This window comes from Stegodyphus dumicola, chromosome 11, assembly GCF_044657685.1.
Source record: "Stegodyphus dumicola isolate Sdum_Otavi_A_Nest chromosome 11, ASM4465768v1".
Classification (NCBI taxonomy): Eukaryota; Metazoa; Arthropoda; class Arachnida; order Araneae; family Eresidae; genus Stegodyphus; species Stegodyphus dumicola.
This window is the reverse complement of record NC_140778.1, coordinates 83,473,592-83,489,569: the sequence shown is the minus strand read 5'-3', so window position 1 is coordinate 83,489,569 and position 15,978 is coordinate 83,473,592. Positions and strand designations below refer to the sequence as shown.

Here is a 15,978-nt window from a genome sequence, read left to right as displayed (position 1 = left end):
CCCAAAAAAAATGGGTCTCGGAAGGAATCGAATGCATTTGCACTCATTCCTTCCAAGACCCATTTTTTTGGTCTCCTGATTCGTCTCTCTCTCTTCTCAGTCCATTTCCATAAATATAGGGAAAGCGGAGAACCTTTCCCTACTTATTTCTAAAAATCTTTTCTTTATTATTTTTTCTCCTGAGTTTATGTATATATCAATTCAAATACTTTTGAGAACGGTCATCCCAATTCTCTGTCGTCTTTTCGGTTTCATCGTCCCAACACTCAGTGGACATAGTCTCAGTCGATTTTGGAGCATGGGTCGTCCGTTCATTGTCCCAACATTCAGTGGACATAGTCTCAATAGATTTTGGAGCATGAGTCGTCTATTCATTGTCCCAACACTCAGTGGACATAGTCTCAGTAGATTTTGGATCATGAGTCGTCCGTTCATTGTCCCAACACTCAGTGGATTTTGTCTTTCGATCCTCTGAAGATATTTTGGGGGTCTCATGAGATTCTTTGGAAGGTTCGTCCCAACAGGCTGCTGGATCGTAATGGGGAATAGTTTCAGGTATGTCTCCCCAACCCTCCGTCTTCCTCGAGTTATTGGAGGAAGTTGACGACAAAGAAGAAGAGCCCATCAAGTTTAAAGGCGTATACTCATCCGGATGTTCCATCACTTGGAAACAGGACAGATTATCCCATTTCTGGATGAGGTTATCGTACGCTTTTGGGGACGGATCCTTCTCAAACTGATCGTAGGCCTTATCAAAAGCTTGCAGAGAATTGTCTGCTTCCTCCTGAATCCTCTCCTCTTTCTCCGTTCCGTCTGGATAGACGTGATTGATATGAAAATCTCCTTCCGTAATATGCCATCGATAGTTGCGCACTTTGTTTTCGGCACAATGGAAATATTTCATCCTTTGATGATGTCGGGCACATTTTTCCCGATACTTCCAAATGATTCCATCTGGCACATAAATTTCCGTCACGGGTTTTTGATAATCCAAGGCTTTAGCAAAGAATTTAGCTTTCTGACATCCCACCACATAAATCGTGGAGAAGCTGTGAGTGAGCGATTGGAGAATGCGTCCTAAATGGTTGTAGGGAATATGACCCTCGTTCCAACGAAGTCCGTGCCGGTTTCTCGTCAGCCAGGCATTCGTCTTTTGGTTTTTTTCATTCAGTTGGTGGAAGGGGTGAGGAGGAGTAAACGTCAACGATCCCACGGTCAAAAAATCTTTTGTCGCATAGCCCAATTCTTTTAAAACGTAGGTAAATTCACCCTTCTTGTGGTTGTAGGACTGGAAACCCTCTAGATCGAGCACGATAAAGTTTTCTGAACACGCCATGGCGATGAATACGGTGATGTCTTCCACAAACAGGAGCAAAAAAAAGAATCGAAAAGGTATATATGTATAACAGGGAAGATCTAGAAAGGGGGAAAAAAAACAATAAAACGTTTTAGAGTCGTCGTCTTGAAAGAGACATTTTTCTTTTCAAAGTGTTAAGAAGTTTCAAAGTTTCAAAGGTCTTTTTAAATGAAGTTATGATTAAACCATATTCATAGGACCAAAGGGACTTACCAGCTCAGTTCACGTCTTCTTCTGTTCTCTGAAGAAATCTCGCGGAGGATACACACTTTTATACTCGCGCGACATCTATCGGGATCGCGACCCCATCTAAATGTCAGGGTCATTCCAACCTCTTAAAACGATCGGAATGAAAGAAACACTTTGATAAAAAATATATTTATGAAAAGATATCTGAGGGTCGTGAGAATATTTTCTCTCCCCACCCCCCGCCTATTTCAAAAAAAAATAATAAAAAGTCTTTCTTGGATCGCGTCAAGATTACAAAACAACTCACAGGACTTGTTTATCTCGATCTTGTCAGGGTCACCGTTTCACATAAGAAGATGGATGGACCCTGAACTTTAGACATGATAAAAATTAACTCTACCCGCCTTTTGTCTGGGAATAGGGTCTCACCGTTTCTAAAAATAGACCAGATCCCATTCTTGGAATTCTATTCTTTAGGAAAGGAGGAGTGATGGTCTATTTTTAGAAAGTGTGAGACAACATTCCCAGACAAAAGGGGGGTAGAGTTAATTTTTATCATGTCTAAGACATGATAAAAATTAACAAAAAGTTTTTTTTTTTTTTTTTTTTTTTTTTAAAGGCAGAAAAATTTTCTGAGAGAGCTGAGAAAGATTTTTCCTCCCAATCTTTTTCGACGATGAAAAGGGAAAAACTACTGATCCGATCTCCCTACGCTTTAGGGAAAAAATACTTATGAAATATTCATGTGTTGAAATTGGCTATTCAAATAAGTGACATTTTGTTTCTCATTGGAACTGTTCAACGGCGAGTCCACTCGTCTCATTCTTTGGGGTAGGGGATGAAAGTACAGCGGTTTGTTGAAATCGATGATAGTTTCCTCTTTAGTCGGCGGAACTGTAAATCTATCCCGTCTTAACTCTTCTAATCTATTTGAAAGTCTTTCCACTTGCTCTGCTAAGGTTTCCTCGGTACTCATGGTCTCTCTTAGTTTAGGGAAGTCTTGACGTATTGGCTAGAGAACAGAGGGTCTTTTTCTCTATATACATATATCATGTGGGAGCGTGTGATTTATAAATCCTTGTGAAATCTTTCTACGTCTTGTGTAACTTGGAAGATTCGTCTTGTGTAACTTGGGTCTAGGTGAGATAAGGGTTGAGACCAATATTCTTGGGTCTCTAAAGCATCCCAACTTAGACATTTATTATTATTATTATTAGAAAGTTCATCCTCCTCCTCCTCCTCCTCCTCCTCCTCATCGTCGCACGAGTTCTCCTGGGGAGATTCTTCCGCCTCCTCTTCGACAGCTTTGCTCTCGAAGGGGTAACAATGTAATTTCCGGAAAACGTAACTACCCTCCATCAAATGGTATCGAAAATTTCTCACCTTGTTCTCGGCACAATGAATCATCTTTTGGAAATATTGGTGTCGCGTGCATTTCGACTTGTTCCGCCACTCGGTTTTCCCTGGGATATAAAATTCGTAAACGGATCGCTGGCAGAGCTTGCTGAAAAATTCGGCTTTATCGTATCCATTGACGTAGATCACCTCCACATTTTCGGTCAGTATTTTCAGGATCGTAGGAAGATGCTCGTAGGAAAGACGACCCTCGGTCCATTGCAGGCCGTGTCGGTTATTTGTAGTCTGGTTGACCACAGCTTGATTGCGGGACGATAAGTCATCGTAATGGACAGGAGGGAGAAAAATCATGGATCCGCATAAGGTTAAATCGCAAGTGATGTAGCCCAGTTCTTTCAAGATGAAACATATATCTCCCGTCTTTGGATCATAACAATGAAAGTATTCCATGTCCAGAACAATGTAGGAATCTTTGAGAGGTTTGGCACTCAAAATGTCCATCTTCTTCAATTGAAGAAAAAAAGAAAACAAAATTCTCTCTCTCTCTCGCTGTGTGTCCTGAAGGAAAAAATGGATAGCGTTCTCTCGCCGTCTCCTCTTTTATATATATAGAGAGAGAGGGTTGCACGTGACAGGTCGTATGAATTCTGGGAAAGGTCACATTCGTATATATATATTTGTTTTTTGAATAATATCGTGCGTATCTCAATACACATCCATGATAATAATAATAATAAAGGTCACCTTGGAAAGAAAAAGGAATAAAAAACATGGAACTCGTGCTCGACTTTGAAGGTTTCTACGATTCTCAAGGAGCCTTTATTGTGAAAGAATTGGCTTACGTCACATTGGACGGTACTTCTCGAGGGGTATTTGTTTTCAAACCCCCGTTTCCATGGCAAATGCTCACCGAGAAAGAAAAACGAACCGCTGTGTGGGCGAGTGATTATTATCACGGCTTGTCGTGGTACGAAGGAGAAATTCCGTACAGTTATTTTCCATGGGTGTTAACGATGTTGACGGAACCTTTTTCCATGATTTGGGTGCGAGGAGAAATGAAACGGCGGTTTTTAGAGAAATGGTTGCAAAGATCCATTTATTGCATTTCGGGATCGACGCAAGAGATTCTCAAATACAATGGGATCGAACACATGAATTGTCCTAACCATACAAAAGGTTTTTTCCATTGCGCTCTACAAAAAGCGGTTCGGTATCATTATTATTTAAAGACACAGAGAAGAAATTCGCAAGGTCGATCCTGCACAATTCAATCTTGACAGAACTCATTAAAAAAAATACATATATCACGTTACTTCTTCAACAGCATAGATGGTTCTGAAGCGAAACTTGGAATTTTGAAATAATAGATCAGGGAGAAATCATTCTTAAAAAAAAATGGTAAAGTCTCGAATCGGCTGTAAGAAAAAAAAATTTCTCAGAGCTGAAATAAAATTCTCTCATGAAAAAAAAAAAAAAACTTTTGGTTAATTTTTATCATGTCTTTAGACATGATAAAAATTAATGACCCTGCCTTTTTGTCTGGGAAGGATGTCTCACCCTTTCTAAAAATAGACCATGACTCATCCTTTCGCTAATGACAATCATTCCATGAATGAATCACGATTTGTTTTTCAAAAGAGTGAGACAACATTCCCAGACGAAAAGGGAAGAGGGTCGTTAATTTTTATCATGTCTAAGACATGATAAAAATTAACCAAAAGTTTTTTTTTTTTTTTTTTTTTTTTTTTTTTTTTTTTTTTTGAGTTGTAGAATTTTTCTCAGCTCTGAAAATTTTTTTCCAGCCGACTCAAGACTTTACCATTTATATGTACGAATAGTCTTTGGATTATTTATTTATTTTCTTTTAAAAAGAAAAATTCTGAGCTAGACCTATCTATTGGCTTAACATTCTGGTCATAGAAACAGTCTAGAATCTCATTTTATTTTTCGAGGCTAATGCACGGGTTCTCCAATCAAAAGGGTTACTATAAAGGGATTGGTTTGAATGCATTTATCTGCAAATGTTGTAGGATTCTGTTGTTGAGAAGGGGTATATTATTATTATTATGATGATGATGATGATTGTGGCAGATTCGTTTTCTACATGGAGGTCTAATCTCCTCCGAAGACCATTTCTGGGGATCGTCGATAGATGGTTTTTCAATAGGAATCGTTTCCCTCGGATCCTCAAGAGATAGAGGGGGGTCCTGTCTTGAGACATGAAGCGGTCTCTCCTCCTCCTCCTCCTCGAGAAGTCTTGAGAAAGGGAGAGGATTTTCGGTTCCCTTATTCTTGAGGGGTCTTGACAAATTGAGAGGTCCCTCCTCTTCGAAAGAGAGAGAAGTTTTGGTTCCCTTATCCTCGAGGGGTTTTGACAAATCGAGAGGTCCCTCATTTTCGAGGGGTTTTGATAAATGGAGAGGTTTTTCATCTTCGATGGGTCTTGAGAAAGGGAGAGGTTTTTCATCTTGGAGGAGGCTTGACAATGGGAGAGATCTCTCCTTCTCGAGGGGTCTCTCTTCCTCAAGGGGTTTTGAGGAAGGGAGAGGTTTTTCATCCTCGACGGGTTTTGACAAACGGAGAGGAATCTGAACAGGCTTCTCCTCATCCCCATCATTATCGAGGAGGATGAGGATAGGCTTTTGGAAAGGTTTTTTCTTTTTCTTCTGAACAGGCTCCTCTTGATGCTCGGGGAGAGGGATGGGGTAGTTGTTCCACCATTCTATTTTTTCTTGCTCGAGGATTTTTTCAAAAGTCGTGGCCTCTCTATGATGAGACGAACGAGGAGAGTCCTCGAGAAGAATATAATAGGTATTCTTCCCAGTCTTCTCGATCGAGAGAGGTTCGTGCAAACATTTATGCAACCATTCACTAAAATGAACGAGAATTCCTTTTGTCTTCTCAAGACGATCCATAATCCTATTCATTTGCGAGACGGTTAGAAAGTGGGACGTGTAAAAATATTTGGCTCGTTTCATTAACAAAATTTGTGCATCCAAAGGTGGAATGTCACGAGCCATCAACACGTTTTCGTCGGATAAAAATTCGTCCCGCATCTTTTGATAACTCCCCACGGTATAATAACCCGCACATTTTGAAAAATCGGAGGCTTTCAGGTAAACGACTCCTTGGATGATATAAAAGGAAAGATCAACATATTTATATTTGAAAGGAATACACGTAGTGAGCTGGGGATGCCTCCTCATGATCCACTTGGACAAAAATACGACTTTGGGGCTCTCCCCTTTTATTTATAGAGAGAAAGAGAGTGTGACCTTCCCTTCCCTCCTCCTCCTCTCTCCCTGCTTCCTCTATCTCTGGACGTCCTTGGATTGGAAAGGGTGACTTTGAAAAAAAAAAAGAAGGTCATGGTTGGATAATTTTTTGTTTATTAAATTATTACTTTCACTTCCTCATTCCCACACACATTCATCTTTTTAAGAAAAGAAAAAGAGGTCATGGAGATAAGATTTCTTGGAAAGAAGAGAGAGAGAGAAACAAAAAAAAACAAATAAAACGGACGTCAAAGAGCCTCTATGTGTGTCTGTGTTTGTCTATATAGATATATAAAAAGACGAGAGTACTGGGCGAGATCATTTCTTTTCCATTGGGAGCCATGTCGCTATTAGACGTTTTTCCAACTCAACGGATTTCGAACGGGGAGGATTTGAAGACGCTAAAGCAAATCTCCAACTTGAAAATTTTTTTGGCGTGTCATTGTGCGACATTTATTCCGCATTTACCACCTCATCAAGCGATCGTTTCTTTCAACCAAGATGTCGAATCCTCCAACCTGCTCGTTCAGAATATATACAGAAATCTATTCGAATCGCAACAAACGATAGAGGAATCTCCCTTCTCTTGGAATCGGATGGATCGAGCTTTGAGACGGCCCATTCAAACAGACCGGCGATATACAGATCCGCGCACGAGTTTTCGGTGGAAGAATAGTTTTCTCACGAAACGATATTTTACGTTTGGAGTGAGAACGACGGCTGAGGACGAAGTTCATATTGTTCAAACCACAGCCGCTCCTCTCGCCTATTACGAATCATCGTCCCCCAATCTGAAGGAAAGAAGTTTTAAAGTCAGCGACAGGATGAAATATAAGAAATATATTCTAAGACCTTTTCAAAACTATGTCGTTCCCCCGAAAACGCAATATCTCATCGTCACAACCCAGAAGAGTCTCTTTCTCGTCGATCGGTGCTCGTACTCGCTTTGGAAACAATTGAAAGAGGAGATTTCTTTCCAATCGCCGATGATGTTTCAAGAAAAAGAAGAAGAAAACCCTCCGCCACCTTTACCCATCCCTTCCTTAAATGATAAGAGGAGCTGGACCAAACCGTTATTTCCCGAAACAAAATCGACCCGGCAACGGAATGAAATTGAAGTCATCACAATTGAAGATGAGGAGGAAGAAAAAAAATTACCTCTTAAAAAACGGTCGACTTACCGGAACCTACCTGGCGTGCAAGATCCGCTTCAGAATCCAGAAGCTTCTTCTTCTTCCCCGACTTGTTCAAACAGGCAACCTCTTTCGGACTCCTCACAGACAGAACCTCTTCTAGTATCCTCTTCTTCTTCTTCTTCTTCTCCTCCAACCTGTCCCGACATCGTAGAGGTAGAATGTCAGACGGGTCCACAAGCTTCAAAAAGTCCCGACATCGTAGACGTAGAATGTCAGCCGGGTCCACAAGTTCCAACAGGTCCAGAAATCATGGAGGCAGAATCACAGCCGGGTAAACAAGTTCCAACGGGTCCAGAAATCATGGAGGTAGAATTGCAGCCGGGTCCAGAGATCCTAGATCCCTCCACTCATCCCAAAGAGACTCCAAGTGTTTCAAGACAGCCTTGTGAGGATCCAGCCCTTCCCGTATGGAATGATTATATGGACTTACAAAATTTGGTGCAACAGGAAGGAGAAGAAAATAATCATACGGATGGGTGGGTCAAAGACTGTTTAGATCATTTAACCTCGAATGAAATTGAACTGTTATGGAATTGCATTTCTGAAATCACATCGGAAATGGGATAAAAACCAAAACAAAAAAAATTTTTTTTAATAACAAATGGGAGGAGGGTCATGATGTCAATTAAAAAAAATATTATATAGAGTCCAATCTTGGTGGTTCACTTCAGTTTTCCAGCATGAGGTGATCCACGTTTCCCGAAATATGGATCCCATTCCAAGAGAGATTGTGTAGAGCCTTCACTTCAGTTCTGTTTTTTTTTCCTACCAAGAGGAGAGGGTCCCCAAAGGGCTACCCATGTCCAAAGAGAGAAAGTGTAGAGCGTTCATTTCAGTTTTTTTTCCAAGTTTAGGGGAGGGAGGTCTCAAAATGACACACCCCCCCCATTTTCAAAGATAGATAGTGTAGAGCGTTCATTTCTGTTTTTTTCCAAAGTTAGGGAGTTTTCAAATGGCTACCCATTTCAGAGAAAGAGAGAGAGAGAAGGTGTAGAGCGTTCATTTCAGTTTTCCAACATTAGAAGGTCCCAAAATACCTTCTGAATTCAAAGAGAGATCGTGTAGAGCGTTCATTTCCAGTTCTCCAAGATCAGAAGAAGAGGGTCCGCTTTTCCCAAAAGGGCTTTCCGCATTCAGAGACAGCAAAATGCAGACTTCAGTTTTCTCCCTCCCCAAGAATAGAGGGTCCCAAAATGGCTTCCCATTTCAAAGAGAGAGGGAGAGGCGTTCATTTCCATTCTCCAAGATAGGGTCGTCTGCATTTTTCCCAAAATGGCTTCCCAATTCAAAGAGAGAGAGTGAAAGGGTGTGTAGAGCGGTCATGTTCATTCTCCAAGATAGGGTCGTCAGCTTTTTCTCAAAATGGCATCTCCCCATTCAAAAAGAGATCGTAACCAATTTTTTCCAAGATGGGGGGAGAAGAAAACCTAGGATGGAATAACACGACACACAGAGAGAAAGAGAAAAAAAAACGCCATCTTGTCATTTTCTGATAGGGTACCGGTGTTCGAATACTTTTGTGACCGACTGTACGTCTATTCTAAGAGAAACATAATCATAGCAGATAACCAGGTCCAGCCACCTGAAGAAATGTAAAGGCAGCAAGCCTCAACTCACGTATATATGTAAACTAACCCTTTTTGCTAATTTTATACTAACATTGTAAGTTAGAGCCCCAACAAAAGTAATAACTATTGTTAAATCTGTTTATCTATAATAAGGTTGAAAAGATAAACAACCAAAATAGGTTGCTGTAGCAATGATCAGAATAACATGACTGATTGAGGGCTGAAGCAGGCGGAGTAATAATAAGTAAATAAATAAAAAAATATGATTATGTCTTATCCAATACTTTACTCCCTAGAGGGCTCTAAATACCTCGTTATTTCATAACCACCCAGTACTTTAAACAGGAATATACTGTACTTAAATTTCTTAATGAAACATAATGCTTTAAATTGAAAAAAACTACGTTTAATGCATAACAAAATTTTTAAAATAGCGGTTTCCTTTTTTCAGAGCGAATTTTATGTCCATGCAGTATGTGCCATTTTACTGCCCATAGCAATGGGCATGAATCAACATAGTAAAAAAAAATCAGGTATACAGTCAATCTCGCAGTGTGATAAAGGGAGGAAAAAAAGTGTCTCGCATTTAAGAGTAAAAATTGCTTAATATAAATTTACTTTTTAAAAATGAAATGCTGTTAGAATGCAGAATTACATTACACACATGTGGTTTTCCCATATTTTCAGAAGCATCTTAACAGCCATTTACGAACAACACAGCCAACATCTAATACTTGCTTGACACATAGCAAGTTATTATTCTACTTTAGCAGCATGTTTACCACATGTTTCTCTGAATGAACACATCTGATCAATGCTGTTGCATATATTAGCATGACAAAGCCCAATGGCAGATACAACAGAAGAACTCTGGCAACACATCACAGCTGACTGATCGCAAAAATGCTATCCAAAGTTTCTTCAACTTCTTGCCTTATGGTATAGCAGCATTTACTGCTGTTTATGCTGACCACTTACAGTACTGATCATAACCAATTCTCTTTGTCCAACATATCTGAAATTTTAATGATTTCATTATCAATGGTCAAATGGTTAAGATCGCTGAATACTGGTAGTTCAACCTGGGTTCAATTCCAGGCAAACAGGAAGGCTGCATGGTTGGTGTTTGTAGTGTTTCCCATGTGCAATGTGCATAAATACCAGTTTTTGTCAGAAAGTACACCATGAAGTATTCCTCCTTACAGGCAGATAGCCCTCTAGTACTTTGCCATATTCAAATAACCTAACCTATGTTAACTTTTGTCCTCGCTGGTATAGTAGTTTTAATGCCTATAATACCTGACTAATATCATATTGGTATTACATTGATCACAAAATTTAAAATTTGAAGTTATCACCAAAGAAAATTTATCATTATAAAACACTGCATCTATACTGTAAAACCAGATAGCCAAAAGGCTCCTCAAGTGAAGAATCAATTTTCCTTCAAAACTTGTTCATTAAACAAACCTGTTTATTCAAAAGTATTTAGTTAAAAAACTTGTTTGTTTAATTAAGTGAACCCACTTAATTAAGGATAGTTTATAAAATATACCTTTTAAACTAAATCTTTTATCCCCATTGTTCTATGATGGCATATGATTACTTAAGGAAGCCAAAATATACTCACTTCCAAAAGTTAAGCATGAAGAGGAAAATGCTAATTTTTAGAAGCCAATCAGAATTGAAGAGGATGCAATTCGCTGCAGAGGTAGATGGAAGTATGCAAACATGTTAGGCAACAGCCAATCGTGCCTTCATGTTAAGAAATATGCAAAAAAGGCAGTCTTATAAGAAGCCAGCTTTATAAAGGGTTACAGAAGTTGATTGTAAGTGCTGATAGGTGTTTAAAACTTTCGTATAATTTGTTTTCAAGACATATGTGTTTCTATGACTTCCAGAAGACAAATGGATGATTCTGAGAGCTGGCATGCTGTGGGGTGCATTGAAGCAGGACAGTTGATCACATATGTTGCTCTTTTCTTCAGCGTTCATCATTCTGTAATTTCACGTTTATGGAAACAATTCCAAACCACACAGACAGTTGTCCGAAGGCCCGTAGCCGGCCACCCAAGGGTTACGACCCCCACGGAAGATCGATATATTGCTATTATAGCCAAGTGGAATTGCAGAGCGACCTGCAGTGTGACATCTATGGTTACAGTGTCCGTTGGTATGGCAATATCTGCAGCTACTGTATGCCGAAGATTACATATGGGTGGACTGTACGCCAGGGTACCTCGAGTTTGTGTTTCTCTATTCGTCCAATCAAGAGGGGCACGATTACAGTGGTGCCGGGAACATGTCAATTGGAATGTGTGTGTCTGACTGGAGCAATGTCATGTTTATTGATGAGTAAAGATTTGCTCTGGAGCCAGATGACAAGCATATAAGGATATGGCATGAACAATGAACATACAATCAGTCCTAAAACATAACCGACCATCACGCATTCCGAGGCGGAAGCATTATGGTGTGGGCAGGGATTTCATTAGGATACCGCACCGACCTGCACATCTTTAAACGGGGTTCTTTGACAGCTGTTCTGTATCGAGATGAAGTCCTAGAACCCATTGTGAGATTGTACGTTGCAGCAGCTGGTCCTACTTTTGTTTTAATGGACGATAATGCACGTCCCTATAGAGCTGACATCGTCGATGACTACCTAGAGAGTGAAGGGATTGCACGTATGGCGTGGCCAGCATATTCGCCCAACCTTAATCCTATTGAAAATCTTTGGGATGCTCTCGGCCGTGCTGTATCTTCACATTTTCCACCTCCAGCCACTCTTATTGAGCTGGAAACTGCTCTACAAGAAGAATGGCGATTGCTTAATTCTGCAGTGGTTGACCAACTAATTGAAAGCATGGTCACAAAGTGTAAACTTTGTATACAGATGAGGGGGTATCACATATCCCATTAATGTCCTTTTTTTCATTTTATGCTGTTTATTTTTACTTTATACATAATTCTATTTAAGTCTCCAGTATGTCATTATCTGATAACTTACAAAAATTTAATACTGTTTTCTTTTCTGTATATAATTATTGATTTTGCTTTATGCATAAATATATATGCTACTTTCCTGCAGAATTTTGTGTTAATCAAAGCAGTATTTGTTAATTTTTTTTTTTTGCATTTTACATCTTTGTGCTTAACTTTTGGAAGTGAGTGTATATGCCAGATTTTTTTGTCCCTCTTTTGAAGAGCACAGATCATAGTTTTTTCTATCTTGGAGTGCGTCTCCAGAAGATCTATCAGAAGACATCCAAGCCACCCAAAAGACTACTTTGTCAGTCATAAATAGTCATATGGCAAGCAGATGTGACAAACTACAAAAAACTTCAAATACATGTTTGAGCAATAAAAGCTCCTGAAGAAACACATTCTGAACAACAAAATAAATAACATTTATACTTTTTACAGATGCAGATTTATTAACATTTATTTTACATAATATAAATATGTGTCTATACAGTTTTTACATAAAGCATTTTATGATGCAGAATCCAAGAACATTTGATCAATTGTACATATGTAATTTGGTTCCATTTCAGCTCTCAGAGATGTATAACATTCTTCTGCAATAGCTTTCTGCACTTTATCGCCTGAGAAGATCAATTCACCATATAAATACACTCCTAGTGCCTGTGAAAGAAAGGTAAATTAGAAACTGAAAGACCTATATATTTGTAATAATAAAAGAGAGACTCTGTTTGTTCGTGCAAGTATATGTATTGTAAATTGCATATACTGATGAACTCAATGCTATAAAACATGAAAGACAGGATGTTTAAATGAGGTCAGTGCACTCTTCAAAGCAATGTTTTCAAAATTCAATTTAGATTTAATTTAATGCTGAATAATTTTTGTGCACTTTTTGCATATATCTTTGTTGAACAAACTAATATTCTCAAAGTTTGTTTCTCTGTTGTTTCTTCTTAATACAAGAAAAAGTAAAATTATATTAAATTCATTTATTCTGAAGTTTTATATGAGATTTATTACTCTTAGTCTGAATCCCTAACATAATTTAACAATTTTTGGCGATTTAAAAAAAAAAATAATTGATTTGCACACCTACTAATTCAAAATTTCAACATCCAAAGGTATAAAAATTTTGAAATTTTCAGATTATTTAAAAAAAAAAAAAAAAGAATTAAAAAAGAAAATCTGAAAGGTTTCAGATTTTAAATTACGTCCAAAGAGACGTTTTTTTAAACATTTTGTGTGTTGCCTTTATTTATTAAATATCATGTTCTTTGCACTTAAACCATAAAATTCAGTTCAAGAGCAATACCGCAAAATAATTTTAAATTTAGCCTATCTTTAGAAATTTTGGATACACAGTTTCAGGCAATAGAGATAAAAATGTTTTTTCTGTACAATGTTGCCATTGCTCGCTTTGAAATCCTTGAGTTTGTTAATCAAAAATTCATTAAAGTTTTACAAAATATGAAATCGATAATAAAACAAATTTAAAATTTGGGCTTCCAGATGCCTATATTTGCAGTAGGATTACGTCGTTCAAAATTTGATGGCTACCGTTGTTTTATCACAATGGGAACAAAATACATACATTTATGCATATTTTTAATTATTTAATTTCTTCAAATATAATACAGGGCGATAATATTTGGTGGCAACAGTTTGAAAAGTGAAACAGACATTCAGAGTGATTTGAAGCAAAACAAAAAGAATAGTCTCTCAGGGTCAAAGCCCCTTTGGTTTAACAAACTCTTTACCATCTTTTTTAAAAAAGATTTTTCTTTATTCAATTCACAATATATAATAATAAAATTTCTCTGTTTCTGGACTTCTTTTGCAGAGCTAAATTTCAACCATTACTACGTGATCTCCACAGAAAAATCATATTCCCATTCTTACAAAAACAGTAAAAACTCAAACTGTTTTTCTGGCAATTATTTAACAAATAATATTTTTTCTTTTAATACTTGAAGTATATTTTAAATTTCTACATAAAAAGTGTTTCTCTTTTGGCATAACTTTGATTTTTATTTCAGTGAATTTATGTGATGCCAAGTTCATAAAGGTGAAAATTTTATTGCTATTTTACATTGAGTTCAGGGTTCTGAAACCTTGTAATGACTGGTAACATTTTTAATGAATTTAGTCATCAGATAATATTAAAAGTTGAGCTCATATTTATTTGTTTTATATCCATATTCGTAGCCTGTATCTGTTGATTATCTAATAAATAAAGAGTAATCTATGATTATCTAAACAAATAAATAGCCATCTGTTCCTTAAAATTTTGCTAGAATTGTTGATCGATGGGAAAATAAGTTAATATTGTCAAAACTTTAAATCACTCAAAATTCTCTTTCGTGATTTCTTTGTCAATTAATGCCAAAATCTTTAAATCCATGTGCTGTTTTGTGACAAAAATAATAATTGAAATTAGTCAAAAAAGTTGAAGAGGATATAAATTAGATTTGTTCAATGAATCTAAGACTAATGGTTAAATGTACAGATTAGTACAGAACTTATCTACATATCCATCAGCAACAAAAAAACCCACCCCAAATTTACAGTCACCTTTTGATGAAACATGGCTAATTTAATCTGATCAGTAGAGAAGGACCAACCAAAATAATTACTTAGACAAGTCTAGAAATTAAGTTTCATGGGCAGAAAGATTGAAATATAAGCTCAAGCTGATGCCAAAATTTGACTACAAAGTATTTTATTAGAACATTCAAAGGAAAAAAAAAAAAAAACTGCAAATCATGAATCCTATATATAGTTTAGAAATTCATGGATCATTTGTAAAATAGTTGTTAAATGCACTGCATACTTGCCTAACAACAAAGCAAGACCCTATCAATATGCAACTGATTTGAAGATGATTCAATTACCGTAATCTCCAGATTTAGGTCCATGTGACTCTCTCTATCAGATGAAAATGGTAACTGGTAGGCAAAAAATCTTAACACTAATTCTTTTCATGCAACTTTGGAAAAAGAGACTCACAATGGAAGTAAAACTTTAAATAATTATATTAATATTAAACTACTTTTCAGTTATAAGGTCATTAATGCAATGAAAATTTTGCATTGATGCCGAAAGTGATTTTCCTATGCTGTAAATGCAATGACTTTAAAATCATTTAAATACTTTTTCAGTCATCAATAAAAGCCCACAAAGTGAATGATGTAAGGAAAACTGTACTTTTTTACTTCACAAGAATTAAGTAAAATAATTATTTGTATTATTTAAATCAAGTACAAAACATAAATCCAATTAATGGATTTCATATTAAGTAAAAGAAAAATAGTTCAATGATCTCTTTGTATGTATCAACATTTAGAATTAGGTAAAATTGCAACCTTATACTAATGCAGATTTTGAATAAAACTCTATAACTGAGGACGATCAGTCATAAACAAAATCTTCTTCCAAGAGGGGGAGAGAAAAAAAAAAAAAAAAAAAAAAAAAGAAAACCCTCAACAAAATTTTCTCTCACCTTCAAAAAGCATTTTTTGCACCTGAAGAGAAGCGCCTCTGATTGCCCTCAAAATCAATATAGTTTTATTTAAAATCTACCAGTCTAATGTTGCATTGTTGTCTAACTTCAAATTTTACATTAAAATCTACTAGTCTAATGTTGCATTGTTGTCTAACTTAAAATTTTACATTACTGTATTTCTATTTCAAAGTACTTTCATATGTGCCAAAGTATTTCCCTGAGGAATTTTTAAATGAAATACACTGAAGCATTAAAATAATAACAACACTAATAATAATAATTTATTTCAAAAATCATTTTTTAAGAAACTATACAATCAAATCTGCAGGTAAATGCAAGCTAATGATACTAATTACTTATATACAAATATACACTTCTGCATAAATCTTGGTAATTGCACAGGAAATAAAAATTTTACCAAATGATTGGTTAAAAAGTCCTTCAGTGCAGCATATGCAGGTCTATATTTGTATTTGACTACCATTTCAAACCATCTATGCTGAACCTAGATAAGGGGGGGGGGGAAAGATATGCTTAATATTACATT

The 15,978-nt window shown here is 36.8% G+C and overlaps 1 protein-coding gene across 2 annotated transcripts in view; it reads right to left on the bottom strand.

The window, feature by feature from the left end:
- Window positions 1-12,436: 12,436 nt before the first annotated feature.
- LOC118192150 (aminopeptidase O-like) overlaps window positions 12,437-15,978 on the bottom strand; it is a 59,809-nt gene continuing 56,267 nt past the window's right edge. For both annotated transcript variants that reach the window (XM_035363048.2, XM_035363049.2), the window contains 2 exons: window positions 15,850-15,936; window positions 12,437-12,589 (listed from right to left, as the gene is read on the bottom strand). In XM_035363048.2, coding sequence (XP_035218939.1) covers window positions 12,437-12,589; window positions 15,850-15,936 — 240 coding nt within the window. The remainder of the gene's footprint in view (window positions 12,590-15,849; window positions 15,937-15,978) is intronic.